At 39.5% G+C, this 15,224-nt stretch overlaps 2 protein-coding genes across 10 annotated transcripts in view; both read left to right on the top strand.

The window, feature by feature from the left end:
* LOC135105642 (glycosylphosphatidylinositol anchor attachment 1 protein-like) overlaps positions 1-1,082 on the top strand; it is a 34,419-nt gene extending 33,337 nt beyond the window's left edge. For all 3 annotated transcript variants that reach the window (XM_064014003.1, XM_064014004.1, XM_064014002.1), the window contains exon 13: positions 1-1,082. This exon is cut by the window's left edge and continues 125 nt beyond it. In XM_064014003.1, coding sequence (XP_063870073.1) covers positions 1-233 — 233 coding nt within the window. In that variant the 3' untranslated portion in view covers positions 234-1,082.
* Positions 1,083-14,090: 13,008 nt separating this feature from the next.
* The window catches only part of LOC135105640 (histone lysine acetyltransferase CREBBP-like), a 49,277-nt gene continuing 48,143 nt past the window's right edge, over positions 14,091-15,224 (top strand). For 2 of the 7 annotated variants that reach the window (XM_064013995.1, XM_064013994.1), the window contains exon 1: positions 14,107-14,626. Coding sequence is in view for 2 of the 7 variants with exons in the window: in XM_064013997.1 (XP_063870067.1) it covers positions 14,622-14,626 (5 nt within the window). In the remaining 5 variants the exon portion in view is untranslated. Of the gene's footprint in view, positions 14,627-15,224 lie in introns of all 7 variants that reach the window. The other 5 variants (XM_064013997.1, XM_064013996.1, XM_064013999.1 and 2 more) reach the window with 4 other exon arrangements.

Raw genomic sequence — 15,224 nt, 5'->3', positions numbered from 1 at the left:
GGACGGTGACTGGATCCAAACGAGCACTCATGTATAGTGTGGTGGATTCCTTGGTCTATTCCAACTGGGTGTTTGATGTGGGTGCTTTGTGTCTGTTGCCTCTCTGGTGTTTGCTGTGGCTCATTGTTCATCTGCATGTGGATGTTTGTGTCTCACAGCAAGCGGGGCAACAAACACCACAGCCACAGCTGGGAGAGGGCACAGTTAAGGAGAGTAAGAGTAAGAGTGAGTGACTGGATGTTTTACTGGGGGGCTGTTTGGTTTAGTGGGGGAATGTAAGAGTGACTGATTTTGTATGTGTGTTTTGCTGACTTTTTGTTTGTGTGTTTTTTTTATGGAGGGTGTTTTTTCTGAGGCATTCTGGTGTTTATTTATTTATTTATTTATTTATATTTTTATTTATTTATTTACCTACTTATTTACTTATTTTTGTTTTGTGTGTGTGTGTGTGTGTGTGTGTGTGTGTCAGCAGAAAGTATTAGTCACATGCACACAGATGTAAGTTCCCTAGCATACACACACACACACACACACACACACACACACACACACACACACACACACACACACACTAAAACAAACATTCCTATTTTTTATTTTATTATTTTGTCAAAATGTAACAATTATTATTAATTATTATTATTATTATTATTATTATTATTATTATTATTATTATTATTATTATTGTTACATAGGTGGCCAGGAAGGCCAATATTACTGTAAGTAATGCATGTGTAGTGTCAGGTATTTATTTTGTAAATGAGGCATGTAGTGTATTGTGAGTATCTGAATGTGTGTGGGATAACAGCTGAATAGTGGCGGGAAGTAGCATGTCACCCCTCAAGGAAGGAAGTGGTGCAGGGCAGGCGGCAAAGTTGTAGTAGTTGCCGTGTGCCCAGAGTCAACCTCCCCCACACTACCTGCCTCTGTTATTGTGTCTAATCCCAAGTGTGTGGTGTTTGTACACCTGACTAAGTAACTGTGTGCCCAAACTGAACTCGCAGAATGTGCTCGTGTCCTCATGTATACCAAGGATTTGTGTTGTAAGCCTACATTGAAAAAAACCCCTGCGACTTCCATTCCACCCATCTTTGTCTGCCCTGAATAGCCAAGACAAGCTGCATAGACCCGCAGGGGTGCTGGACACCCCTGCAGGTGGGTTGGGTAAGTTGTGGACAGTGTTAACAGCCATAAAACCTGACAGACAGTGATTGGCATGAGTAAGAACCACAAAAAGTCAGGCATGTCTGAGTCCTACTAACATATATCACAACAGAGTTTTAAGCTCATTGAACTTCATAATTACATTCATTGTTATTATCAAAAGACATTGCTTTCTTTTTTATGCATTTGAATATATTTCTTGTAAGAGGTGGCAATGATTCACTGATGACTGACTTGCTGCAGGACCAGTACAGAATCAGTACAATCAGTACAAAACAAGTAGACTTTATTATACTTTTCTTGTGTGCTTCACATCTTTATGTGTGTGTGTGTGTGTGTGTGTGTATATATATATATATATATATATATATATATATATATATATATATATATATATATATATATATATATATATATATATATATATATATATATATATATATATATATATATATATATATATATATATATATATATATATATATATATATATATATATATATATATATATATATATATATATATATATATATATATATATATATATATATATATATATATAATATTTATATATATATATATATATATATATATATATATATATATATATATATATATATATATATATATATATATATATATATATATATATACGAGTATATCATTAGATATTTTACTCTCAGTGTAACATTTAAGTAATTTTTATTTTAGTATATCTAGTTTTGATCTAAATTATGATTTTTTTACTCACAATGTAACACTTGAATAATTTTTAATTCATTATATTTAATTTTTATTTAAATCAATTTTTTACTTTCAATATAACAATTAAATCATATTTAATGTAGCATATTTAATTTTTATTTAAATCATGATTTTCTACACTCAATATAATATTCAAAAAAAATTTATTCTTGAAGTTGTCAAGGTGAGCATTTAGGATATGGACCTTCAAGGACATTCTGCAGCCCATCTCACCATAGCTTTTCACTAAAGCTTCAACCAGTTCTATATAGTTATCAGCCTTGTTGTTGCCAAGAAAGCACTGTACTACAGCAATGAAACACTCCCAAGCTTTTTTCTCCTTTTCTGTGAGCTTCTGTAGAAATTCTGAGCACTCCATAATTTTCCTTACTTGTGGTCCAGTGAAGATACCAGCTTTCACCTTTGCCTCTGAAAGCTTAGGAAAGAAGTCTTGAAGATATCTTAAGGCAGCAGACTCCTTGTCAAGAGCTGTAACAAACTGTTTAATGAGACCCAGTTTGATGTGTAGTGGAGGAAACAAAAAACCTTTTGAGGATTTACCAATGGCTCATGTTTGATATCGTGTGCTCCCACTGTAGTGTCAGTCCTTGGAGGCCAGTTCTTTCTCTGGTAATGTGCTGCTCTGTCTCTACTGCCCCAAAGGCAAAGAAAACAGGATTCTTGGTAAAACCTCCTTGCAGTCCCATCAAGAAAGCCACCATCTTGAAGTCTCCAATAACTTCCCAGCCATACTTGTTGTAGTTCAAAGTTTCTAGTAGAAACTTTACACTGCTGTAGTCCTTAAGATGCACAGAATGAGCAAGAGGCAGAGATGGATACTTGTTTCCATTGTGCAGAAGTACAGCTTTCAGGCTTTTGGAGGAGCTGTCAATGAAGAGTCTCCATTCATCTACATCTACAAGCAGTTCCAATAACATCAGACAAGCCTGATACATCATTGCAGTAGCATAGCCTGTTCTCCTTTGCAAAGAAACTGGAAAAATATTTGTGACATCTTCTTTGGCTGGTCACTTACACACTGTCATCAAGTAAATCCCATTCCTTCAGCCGTGAAATCAAAAGCTTACCATTTAGCTTTGTCAAAACCAAGATCTCTGATGGTCACAGAGGTCTCTTTGTTTTTTTTTTTTTTTTTTGTTTTTGTTTTTTATGTAGGAGGGACACTGACCAAGGGCAACAAAAATCCGATAAAAAAATGCCCACTGAAATGCCAGTCCCATAAAAAGGGTCCAAAGCTGTAGTCAAAAATTGAAGGATAAGTGTCTTCAAACCTCCCTCTTGAAGGAATTCAAGTCATAGGAAAGTGGGAATACAAAAGCAGGCAGGGAGTTCCAAAGTTTACCAGAGAAAGGGATGAGTGATTGGGAATACTGGTTAACTCTTGCATTAGAGAGGTGGACAGAATAGGGTTGAAAGAAGAAAATCTTGTGCAGCGAGGCCGCGGAAGGAGGGGAGGCATGCAGTTAGCAAGATCAGAAGAGCAGTTAGCATGAAAATAGCGGTAGAAGACAGCTAGAGATGCAACATTGCGGCGATGAGAAAGAGGCTGAAGATAGTCAGTTAGAGGAGAGGAGTTGATGAGACGAAAAGCTTTTGATTCCACCCTGTCTAGAAGAGCAGTATGAGTGGAACCCCCCCAGACATGTGAAGCATACTCCATACATGGACGGATAAGGCCCTTGTACAGAGTTAGCAGCTGGGGGGTGAGAAAAACTGGCGGAGACGTCTCAGAACACTTAACTCCATAGAAGCTGTTTTAGCTAGAGATTAGATGTGAAGTTTCCAGTTCAGATTATAAGTAAAGGACAGACCGAGGATGTTCAGTGTAGAAGAAGTGGACAGTTGAGTGTTATTGAAGAAGAGGGGATAGTTGTCTGGAAGGTTGTGTCGAGTTGATAGATGGAGGAATTGAGTTTTTGAGACATTGAACAATACCAAGTTTTCTCTGCCCCAATCAGAAATTTTAGAAAGATCAGAAGTCAAGCATTCTGTGGCTTCCCTGCGTGAAGGGCTGGACATCTGTGAAAAGACATGGAAAAGTGCAGGGTGGTATCATCAGCATAGGAGTGGATAGGACAAGAAGTTTGGTTTAAAAGATCATTAATGAATAATAAGAATAGAGTGGGTGACAGGACCGAACCCTGAGGAACACCACTGTTAATAGATTTAGGAGAAGAACAGTGACCGTCTACCACAGCAGCAATAGAACGGTCAGAAAGGAAACTTGAGATGAAGTTACAGAGAGAAGGATATAAGCCGTAGGAGGGTAGTTTGGAAATCAAAGCTTTGTGCCAGACTATCAAAAGCTTTTGATATGGCGAAGGCAACAGCAAAAGTTTCACCAAAATCTCTAAAAGAGGATGACCAAGACTCAGTAAGGAAAGCCAGATCACCAGTAGACCGGCCTTGACGGAACCCATACTGGCGATCAGATAGAAGGCTGTGAAGTGATAGATGTTTAAGAATCTTCCTGTTGAAGATAGATTCAAAAAGTTTAGATAGGCAGGAAATTAAAGCAATAGGATGGTAGTTTGAGGGATTAGAATGGTCACCCTTTTTAGGAACAGGCTGAATGTAGGCAAACTTCCAGCAAGAAGGAAAGGTAGATGTTGACAGACAGAGCTGAAAGAGTTTGACTAGGCAAGGTGCAAGCACGGAGGCACAGTTTTGGAGAACAATAGGAGGGACCCCATCAGGTCCATAAGCCTTCCGAGGGTTTAGGCCAGTGAGGGCATGGAAAACATCATTGTGAAGAATTTTAATAGGTAGCATGAAGTAGTCAAAGGGTGGAGGAGAGGGAGGAACAAGTCCAGAATCGTCCAAGGTAGAGTTTTTAGCAAAGGTTTGAGTGAAGAGTTCAGCTTTAGAAATAGATGTGACAGCAGTGGTGCCATCTGGTTGAAATAAAGGAGGGAAAGAAGAAGAAGCAAAGTTATTGGAGATATTTTTGGCTAGATGCCAGAAGTCACGAGGGGAGTTAGATCTTGAAAGGTTTTGACACTTTCTGTTAATGAAGGAGTTTTTGGCTAGTTGGAGAACAGACTTGGCATGGTTCCGGGCAGAAATATAAAGTGCATGAGATTCTGGTGATGGAAGGCTTAAGTACCTTTTGTGGGCCACCTCTTTATCATGTATAGCACGAGAACAAGCTGTGTTAAACCAAGGTTTAGAAGGTTTAGGATGAGAAAAAGTGAGGACTGTACGCCTCCATGCCAGACACTATCACCTCTGTTATACGCTCAGCACACAAAGATGGGTCTTTGACATGGAAGCAGTAGTCATTCCAAGGAAAATCAGCAAAATACTTCCTCAGGTCCCCCCAACTAGCAGAGGCAAAACGCCAGAGGCACCTTCGCTTAGGGGGATCCTGAGGAGGGATTGGAGCGATAGTACAAGATACAGATATGAGATTGTGATCGGAGGAGCCCAATGGAGAAGAAAGGGTGACAGTATAAGCACAAGGATTAGAGGTCAGGAAAAGGTCAAGAATGTCGGGCGTATCTCCAAGATGGTCAGGAATACAAGTAGGGTGTTGTACCAATTGCTCTAGGTCGTGGAGGATAGCAAAGTTGAAGGCTAGTTCACCAGGATGGTCAGTGAAGGGAGAGGAAAGCCAAAGCTGGTGGTGAACATTGAAGTCTCCAAGAATGGAGATCTCTGAAAAAAGGGAAGAGGGTCAGAATGTGCTCCACTTTGGAAGTTAAATAGTCAAAGAATTTCTTATAGTCAGAAGAGTTAGGTGAGAGGTATACAGCACAGATAAATTTAATTTGAGAGTGACTCTATAGTCGTAGCCAGATGGTGAAAAACTCAGAAGATTCAAGAGCATGGGCACGAGAGCAGGTTAAGTCATTGCGCACATAAACGCAGCATCCAGCTTTGGATCGAAAATGAGGATAGAAAAAGTAGGAGGGAATAAAAAGGGCTACTGTCAGTTGCCTCAGACACCTGAGTTTCAGTGAGGAAAAGAAGATGAGGTTTAGAAGAGGAGAGGTGGTGTTCTACAGATTGAAAATTAGATCTTAGACAGCGAATGTTGCAGAAGTTATTGAAGAAAAAGTTGAGGGGGGGTGTCAAGACACTTAAGGTCATTGACAGAAAGGCAGTCCAAACTGGGGACATTTATGGTTCCCTCCCCAAATGGGGACTCCGAGGCTGGTGTAGGAGTTGCCATGATTTTGAATTTTGAGTGAAGGGTGTGTGTGTTATTAGGTGCTTGTAGTTTTGTGTGGAGGAAGAGAGTTGTCTTTAGAGGGCAGGCTGTGACTTGTGTTGTGAGACACAAAGGGAAACGTTCAGTGAGGTCACAGCTGGGTTTAATGATAAGTTCACAGCACCCCCTGAACAGTGCTTTAGACCTCACTGGGAGTAATTATCGTTTCGTCAGGTGTCTACTGCCTCCTCCTTTAGTAATTAGTAATTAGTTGGGTAGTAAGGATTCCTCCTAACTATAACTATATCTGTGATGTCACAGTCTTCCTCTCTGTTTAGCTCATCTTCTGAATTGCTGCTTTCTTCTGATAGTTGATTTCTTTCTGGAGGAGCTTGTACAGGAAGATCAGCACTGTGTGGTACTGGTGCAATGGAAGATGGAATGTCTGAACAGAAAACAGCAGGTACATTTTTCCCAGATCAGTATTTTCAAGGATCCACCATGCAGAAAAAGCAGTCATTTGAGTCATCAGTAGGTTCATGTCATATTCTAGGAATAGCAAATTTCATGGCTCTGTTATCCCCTCTATACCATCCTGTATGAGTTTCTGTTAAACTTATTTTTATTCTTAATTCTTAATTGGATTTTACTCTCAAAAAACTAACAGCTAATTTACCTTCTGTTCTCTTGCAATCCTCGCAAGCAAAATGGGATGCCTAGGTCTTTTCTTGGTCCCCAACTGGCACAGCAGAAAAATGCTTTGTAAGCTTCACACATTTTTCCAGATGCTGTCACAGAGAACTTCTTTGCTCTTGTCTTGATGAATTGACCACATATGTAGCAGAATGTATCTGAAGAATGATTGCAGCCTCTTGATGCCATTTCACCTCTTGTGATATGTCTCCTCAGACAGCCAAAGCAGAACTGATTGGTGGTTTATATTGTCAAGCAGTACTCTAGAATATTCTTAGTCTTTCTAGAATGTGTTCCAGAATGTTCTCAATCTTTCTAGAATATTCTTGAACCTACTTTAGAATATTCTGAATCGTTTTAGAAAATTCTTTAAATTCTAGAAAATTCTTGACACTTCTACATATTTCTACTGTATTCTAGAAAGTTCTAGAATATTCTGGAAATGTTTACATTGAATATAATGTTCTAAAATGTTCTAGAAACTTCCAAAAGTGTCTGGTAGAACATTCTGTAGGATTTGAGAATATTTCTGAAATGTAAGCATATTCTTCTAAATATGAGAAATTTCTTGCTAGATCTGGTCAGTTCAAGAATGATCTTATTAAAATTAAAAATCTTTAGAATATTTTATATTCTTTCTTTCATTGTTTTAACTTATTTGCAACATATCAAAAACAATTTGATAAGCAAGTGAGATTTTGCAAAGGTTTTTACCTGACATGAAAACCAACAGTAATCCATACTATAATGAAATAAGGCAAAAATGTAGATTCATTGTTCTAACTGCAAAAGCAAAGTTTTAGGATCAAAATAACTCTTTTGCAATTTTGTTTAGATAGAAATAATTGGAAAATTTTGGTTTGGGGCCAAGGACAAGACAAAAGTGAAATTTTGTTGCAGTGTAATTGGCTTCATTCTTTGTGAGCATGGAAACATGCAGGAAGAGATGAGAGAGAAGTCTCTCCGGCTGTGTACCTATCATGAAAAGTTAACATCACTGGAATGGAAGGTCTGGCATCCAAACTGTGCATGGTGATTGCATTTGGATTAAAAGAGTAGATGTGTATGGAAGGGCTGGTTATGTGAAAAAGGAAGATATGTTATGGGGCCTTGCATCAAAAATACCTTCACTATTTTTTTTCTTTTCATCTGGTTGAATAGTGTCTCTAAAGTCATGTCAAGAGGGTAACCAAGGATAATTCAGGAGCATCTGAGTGATGGAAACAATGCACAGTGGAACCGTGGAGGTGAAAAGGGTGGTGGTGGACAGCAGGTTGGATGAATGGTGTTCCCTGAGAGCCTACTAGTGCCGCTGTTTGTCACAATTGTCCTCTCCCTAATGGCATATGATGGTGGATAATAGAGAGGGATGGGTGGTCATATTACAGTTTAGAAGAGAACTAGAAACAGTAGACCAATTTGTGAAATGATTGGAGTTTGTCCGGTGTGGGTTGATAAGGGTCGATGGTGTTATTTACCTCAAATTCCCTAGAGATGCCAAAGGAACTTAAAACGTGAATGGGATGCTCACTTACATTAAGCCTTAGAATCCAAGTGACCTCTTGGAACTAAAAAATAAATAAATAAATAAAATAAAATAAAATAAAATAAAATAAATAGATAAAATAATAAAAAAAGTACTGTAACATTAGGGTTGCATGGCACTACTAGCTTTTCAACCAAGAATATTATAAAGCACAATATTGCACTTGCTACAACTATTAAGAGCTGTCACAGAACTTAATAAAGCCATCTAATCTTAGCCCAAGTAGGAACATGAAAATGCTACCGAATTTATAGGATGAATGAATCAATACATGCTGGAAACCATGGGAAATAGTTGGGATAAGCAGTGGTGTGGATAAGCAGATAATGCATGTCAATGATGTCTATCTTTCTGCCACCTCGGCTCTGCCAAATTGTGGTTCATATTTTTGCTTCGCCAGTGACTTCAGGGGACTATACATTTATGGCATGCTTGTTTGCAAATACAGGTTATACCTCTGCTAATATTTTTTAAATTTTTATTTATTTATTAGATAAGATATTGTTACAAAACGCATTAATGTAGCAGCCCTATAGGTGAGAACATAAGCATGCTGTGTGCATGGAACAGCCTTTTGTAGCTTGTTGTTTATAGAGGTTGACTCCTTAGCTATAGTGCTAATGGAGAGCTGTCAAGAGATCGGTTGATCTCTGAGGCCCTTGAGCTCATGATGGTGTGTGTGTGTATGTTTGTGTATGGGTGAGGGTTGGCTGACCATGAAACAGTTATATAGTATCGTGTAATTGTAGTTCTATGAGTGTGTGCATAAATAGTGTAAGTAGCAATTACCATTAGCAGTATTAGTAATCACCATGACTCGTAGTTTTATCTTACAAGCTAGAATAGGTGTCACATGGCAGAGGTGACGACATTGGAGGCAGGGTTTGAGGCGTGAGTACTGAGACCGCGACAAGATGTGTGAGCAAGGTAAAGCGAATTGAGCTTTTGCAGGTAAGGTTCGTGTGTGACTGAATCGACGGAGCGAGTGCCTGATCACCTTTGTGCCTGCTGTGTCGTGACTATATTGCAAGGTTACTTGTATACTGTTGGGTGTTATTAAAAAAATATATAAATAAGAAAAAATAAGAAAAAAGTATCAGGAAAAAAAAAAAAAAAACTTTGCACGATTCATGGTGTGATGGGGAGGTCTTTTCTACAGGCGGCTGGAAACAGCTGCAGCTCTGAGCCAGTCACTCTCAGTGGGAAGAACAGCCACACAGATCAGGGAAAGAAAACACACTTTTCCTTTGTCTATATATTACACAGTAGTTAAATTTTGAGAAAATCCATAGCCTGACATTAAGTAATAAGAAATGCATCAATCATTGTATTTTGATGCCTAGTGCATGAAATCAGCACTCTTGCTCCAAGGAAAGCCTTGGGTAAAATTTCGTTTAGGGAAATTTCCTAAAAAAAAATTCCTGAATACAGGGAATTTTCCATACCGCATTGTTTTGTTTCATAAGGATCAAAATACGATGACTGATACATTCCTAACATAACCTAATTAAAGTATACTTAATCCAACCTAACCAAACCTAACGTCTTAACCCTGTGTTTATGACTACATTGAAACGAACAATATTATTATTACTTACAATCAATTTGGTTTCAGACAAGGCCACTCCACCGAGGACCAATTAGTTCCAACATATAATAAAATAACGCAATAGCTCGTCATGGGTTATAATGTAGATTTAATTATCTTTTATTTCTGCAAAGTTTTTGATGTCGTCTAACATGGTATGTTAATTTCTAAATTGCATACATTGGGTAACAGGGGTTAGCTTTTACTTTGGATCTTTTTTATTTATTCATTTTATTTTATTTTGTTTTATTTATTTATTTATTTATTTTTTATAATCGGAAGATAAATGTTACAGTTAACCACTGGCAAAGTTTTTCCAGGAATGTTGAAAGTGGAGTTCCTCAGGGCTCTGTTCTGGGACCTCTACTTTTTTCTACTTTATACAAGTTATCTTGATACACAGCATTCAATCCCCAACCAAGATTTTTGCTGAGGACCTGATATTATATGTCAACATTAGATATGATTCAAATCGTAATATTTGCAATGATCTTAATACATGTCAAACCGGTCACAACTGTTGATATTAAATTGAAAATATGAGAAATATTGTTGGAAATTGCTTTAGTAATAATCATCGACTGTATTGTTATATTCAATAAATAAATAAAATATTTAAATTTATCTATAAAAAAAGAAATGGAAAATAGATGCGGAATTGGTTTTACATCATAAATGAGGAAGCCAGCAGCCAAGCATGTGTGTACCACAAGGCATCATGAGCACCACAGCCTCCAAGGCTATATAGACCAGAAATTAATTCACAATCATTTATTCTTTTGCTTTTTCTTTAAGCACAGCAAAATTGGAATTATAGCAACCAGCTCGGAGGAGGAGGACTCCATCTTGATTGTTTATCCTTTGATGCAACCGGATAGCGGACTAGCGGCTGGTTGCTCTTCACCGTGTGAATGCTTTCAAGTGAAACCTGCCGGCTGCTCTAGGTGGCTGCAAACAGCCAGGTGAAAAAACAACCCTGCGTAAACCCTCCCTTAGGAAAATTTGTGGGCGAAAGTGATGAGGCAGAGGATAAGTATCAGAATGCATGGGCAGCATATCTGAAGCAGCAGCGATTGACAAGACAAATGATAATGAATGCTAAAGTGAAGAGTGAAAGGAGTGTGATTCAATCTTTAAGGGAGAAAGGTATGGCAGATGGCCGTGAATGGTACAAGTTCATGAGAGGTGAGATTATGTCAGGCAGTGTTGGTGTAGAGAGTCCAAAAGTGGATGGTGTAGTTATAACAGAGAAGGAGGCAATCAAAGGGTTCAGGGAAGAAGTAGGTAGGGTAGGTGAGATGTTTAGTGTGAGAGAAGGATGTGTGACACTGGAAAGGAAGAATACAGATGAAATGGATGAAAGAATCAGTAGGGAGTAAGTGGAGAGGTGTGTGAGAAGGCAGAAGAATGGCAAGGCAGCAAGTCCAGATGATATACTGTATGAGTTCTACAAGAATGGTGGGGAGTTAGTGACTGATAGAATTAATTATTCAACCGAGTGTGGGATGAAGAGAGAGTGCCAAGAAAGTGGAATGAGAGCAGAGTGTGTCTGTTGCATAAGGGAGGATTTAAGAGTATGAATGAGTTGAAGAACTACTGGCCAATTGCATTAGGGAATACAATAGGTAAAGTTTTCAGTTGCAGTGTTGAATGAGAGACTGTGTAAATGGATTGAGAGATTTAGAGTGCTGGGTGAAGAACAGAATGGTTTTCGTGTGGATAGGAGAACCGAGGACAATATGTTTGTGGTGAATGAAATGATTGAGAAGAAAAAGAAGGATGGGGGTAAATTGTACCTAGGTTTTCTGGATATAGAGAAAGCTTATGATAGAATGAACAGAGGAATGCTAGGTAGAGTCTTAGAAAAGATTGGATTGAGTGCAAAGATAGTTAACATAGTGCAAAGTATGTATGTGGACACAAGAGCTAGATATAGACTAGGAGACATAGAAACAGACTGGGTGAAGAGTGAGAGAGAAGTTAGCCAAGACTGTATATTGTCACCAAGTGCAAAGATAGTTAACATAGTGCTGAGTATGTATCCGGACACAAGAGCTAGATATAGACTAGGAGACATAGAAACAGACTGGGTGAAGAGTGAGAGAGAAGTTAGCCAAGGCTGTAAATTGTCACCAATCCTTTTTAGGCTGTATACAGAGGAGTTAGCAGCTAGAATGAGAAGAATGAATGTAGGGGTAAGTGTGGGGAATGATAAAGTATGTGTGCTTCTTTATGCAGATGACGTAGTTGTTATGAGTGAATTGGCATATGAGCTTCAAAGCTTGTTGGATGTTATGGATGGGTATGGAAAAGACTTTGGAGTACTCCAAAGTTTAGCAGTGAGAAAAGCAAGGTAATGATTGTGAATAGGTCAGAGGATGAAAGTAATGTAATATGGAGTCTTGGAGAGAATGAGTTGAAACAGATGCAGGAATACAAGTACTTAGGGATGTGGATGAATCCTAGTGGGTGTACTAAGGCAAAAAATTAAAAGATAAGTATGGTAAACTAGTGGGGAGGTCGATTGGGAAGTGCGGCAGGGATGAGAGCAAGTAAATATGATGTGTTGAGAGAAGTGTGGAAGAGTGTGGCTGTGCCAAGTATAATGTATGGTATGGATGTGATTGCATGGATTGAAAATGAAATCGAGAAATTAGATGTGGGCCAGAATAGAGTAGCAAGGATGGCACTGAGTGCACCAAGGTGCACAACAGTTGAAGCCTTGAGAAGTGATATGGGATGGAACACCTTTAGAGAAAGACTCACAAAAGCCACACTTAGGTACAAGATTAGCCTTGAGAGAATGGATGATGCAAGAATAGCAAGGAAGGTGTACCTGTGGAATGAAAGTGGAAGCAAATGGAGGAAGAGGTGCATGAAAATGAGAGACAGGAGTGGATTACAAGTTGTGTGGATGATAACAATGGCTGGGAGGAATCAAAATGAGCGTGAATGGATGGTAACAAGAGGAGGCAGAGTCTGAGCTGAATGGGATGTGAGAAAATGGAGGAATGAGATAGACAAAGAAGTGAAATGTGTGGGACTGAATGAATGGAAGAATGAGATGGAAAGAAAGAAGACCCTGGAATGGTACAAGGAGAAAGAGGCCCCGAGGTATGAAAGGTGGTATGATGGAAGCCTGGGCGGTGATCTTCTCTTCCGAGCGAGGGCACAGTGTATGGATGTGAATGCAAGGAGTTACAGGTGGTCTGAGTCCCGCAGCAAAGTGTGCCAGATGTGTGACAAGGGAGAGGATGAGACGGTGGAACATGTGGTGCTGGAGTGTGTGAAGTATGCCAGAGACAGGAATGAGATGATGCAAGTGATACCGACTGAGTTAGGGCATGATAGGAATGAAAGAGTGGAGAAGACAGGAAAGGAATGGATGGTGTTGTTGCTGGGACTGTGTAGAGAGGCGAATGAAAGGATGATTGAGGCGGTGAAAGAGTTTCTGGAGAGAATGTGGCGTGCCAGGTGTATGAACAATTAGGATAGAAGATGCTGTTCGTTTTTCTTTTTTTTTTTTCCCCTTTCTACAGGAGTTGCCGATCCAAAGGCCTGGCTCAGGAGTGATCCTGTGCCACCTGTACCATCAAGATCAAGATCAAGATGTACCAAGATCAGTGGGGGTCCTGCGGCGCCCACGGGAAGGAGTGCAGTATGAGAAGGTTAGAAGAGAAACGAACCGCAAGATATGCATGGAACTCATGAAGGTCAAGATGGAATGGATGGCAGAGAAGAAGGGCAACGTGAGCTTCCTGGACATGGATGGGATCCTTGACCAGGACAAATTCTTCGGGAGAGACGGGGTCCACCTCAACCACAAGGGAATGAGAGGCTAGGACGTCGACTGGCCGAAAAGATTGGATTGAGTGCAAAGATAGTTAACATAGTGCAAAGTATATATGTGGACACAAGAGCTAGATACAGGCTAGGAGACATAGAAACAGACTGGGTGAAGAGTGAGAGAGGAGTTAGGCAGGGCTGTATATTGTCACCAACCCTTTTTAGCCTGTATACAGAGGAACTAGCAGGCAGGATGAGAATGAATGTAGGAGTAAGTGTGGGGAATGATAAAGTATGTGTGCTCCTTTATGCAGATGACGTAGTTGTTATGAGTGAATTGATGAGACCGTGGAACACGTGGTGCTGGAGTGTGTGAAGTATGCCAGAGACAGGAATGAGATGATGCAAGTGATACTGACTGAGTTAGGGCATGATAGGAATGAAAGAGTGGAGATGACGGGAAAAGAGTGGATGGTGTTGTTGCTGGGACTGTGTAGAGAGGCGAATGAAAGGATGATTGAGGCGGTGAAAGAGTTTCTGGAGAGAATGTGGCGTGCCAGGTGTATGAACAATTAGGATAGAGGATGCTGTTCGTTTCTCTTTTTTTTTTTTTTTTTCCCTTCTACAGGAGTTGCCGATCCAAAGGCCTGGCTCAGGAGTGATCCTGTGCCACCTTTACCATCAAGATCAAGATCAAGATTCTAGGAAAATTTTTTTTTTTATCCTTGGAGCCTTTTTCCGGCAGAGGAAGTTTAGTTTCATTGTGGCTGCAATCTTGACCGAATGGGCTAAGTGTTAATACTACTGTAACGAACACGTATACCTACATAACACGTACACGTACCGTACACAGGAGGGAACCACTCTAGGAATATCTTAGAAAATTGGAAAATTCTCACTCTAGGAAAATTCTTGCAATCGACGAAATGGGGTAAGTCTTAGTACTATTGGGTATTTCTTGATAGAAATTCCGCCCCCCCCTCCCATAACCACTCAAAAAAGCTTAAGGACCTGCGGAAAATTTTTATTTATTATTATTATTATTTGGTGGGGGGGAGGGGATGAAAAATAAATGAAATAAGGGCGTTAGAAAATCTAAAGAAATTTACCTTGATATTTCAAATTTCCCTAACTTCTAGCTCCTAGACCAAGGGTGTCAAACTCAAATCCTTTTGAGGGCCAATTATGCACTTGGTCTCGAGGGCCATCAAAGATTTGGTAATTACTTATTGGCAAGACTGAAGATTACGACTTACTTTTCTGGTCATCCTGGTTTACCAAAATACATTATTAAGGCAAAAAGGTAAAAATTATTATGTCTTGTCTTAACAGTTGTTACATTTTCCTCAGTTATAACATTTATAGTAACGAGTTGAAAAATCTCGTCACCTTGCGGGCCACTTAAGACCACCTCACAGGCCACATTTGGCCTGCGGGGCATGAGTTGGACACCCCTGCCCCAGTTCCTTCCCCCACCTCCTTGGATGTTAACCTAACCTAGCTGGTGGGGCTGTGCCTCCCTGGACCCC

Source organism: Scylla paramamosain, chromosome 12 (genome assembly GCF_035594125.1).
Source record: "Scylla paramamosain isolate STU-SP2022 chromosome 12, ASM3559412v1, whole genome shotgun sequence".
Taxonomy (NCBI): Eukaryota; Metazoa; Arthropoda; class Malacostraca; order Decapoda; family Portunidae; genus Scylla; species Scylla paramamosain.
The sequence above is the reverse complement of the archived record's forward strand: the minus strand, read 5'-3'. Positions and strand labels throughout refer to the sequence as shown.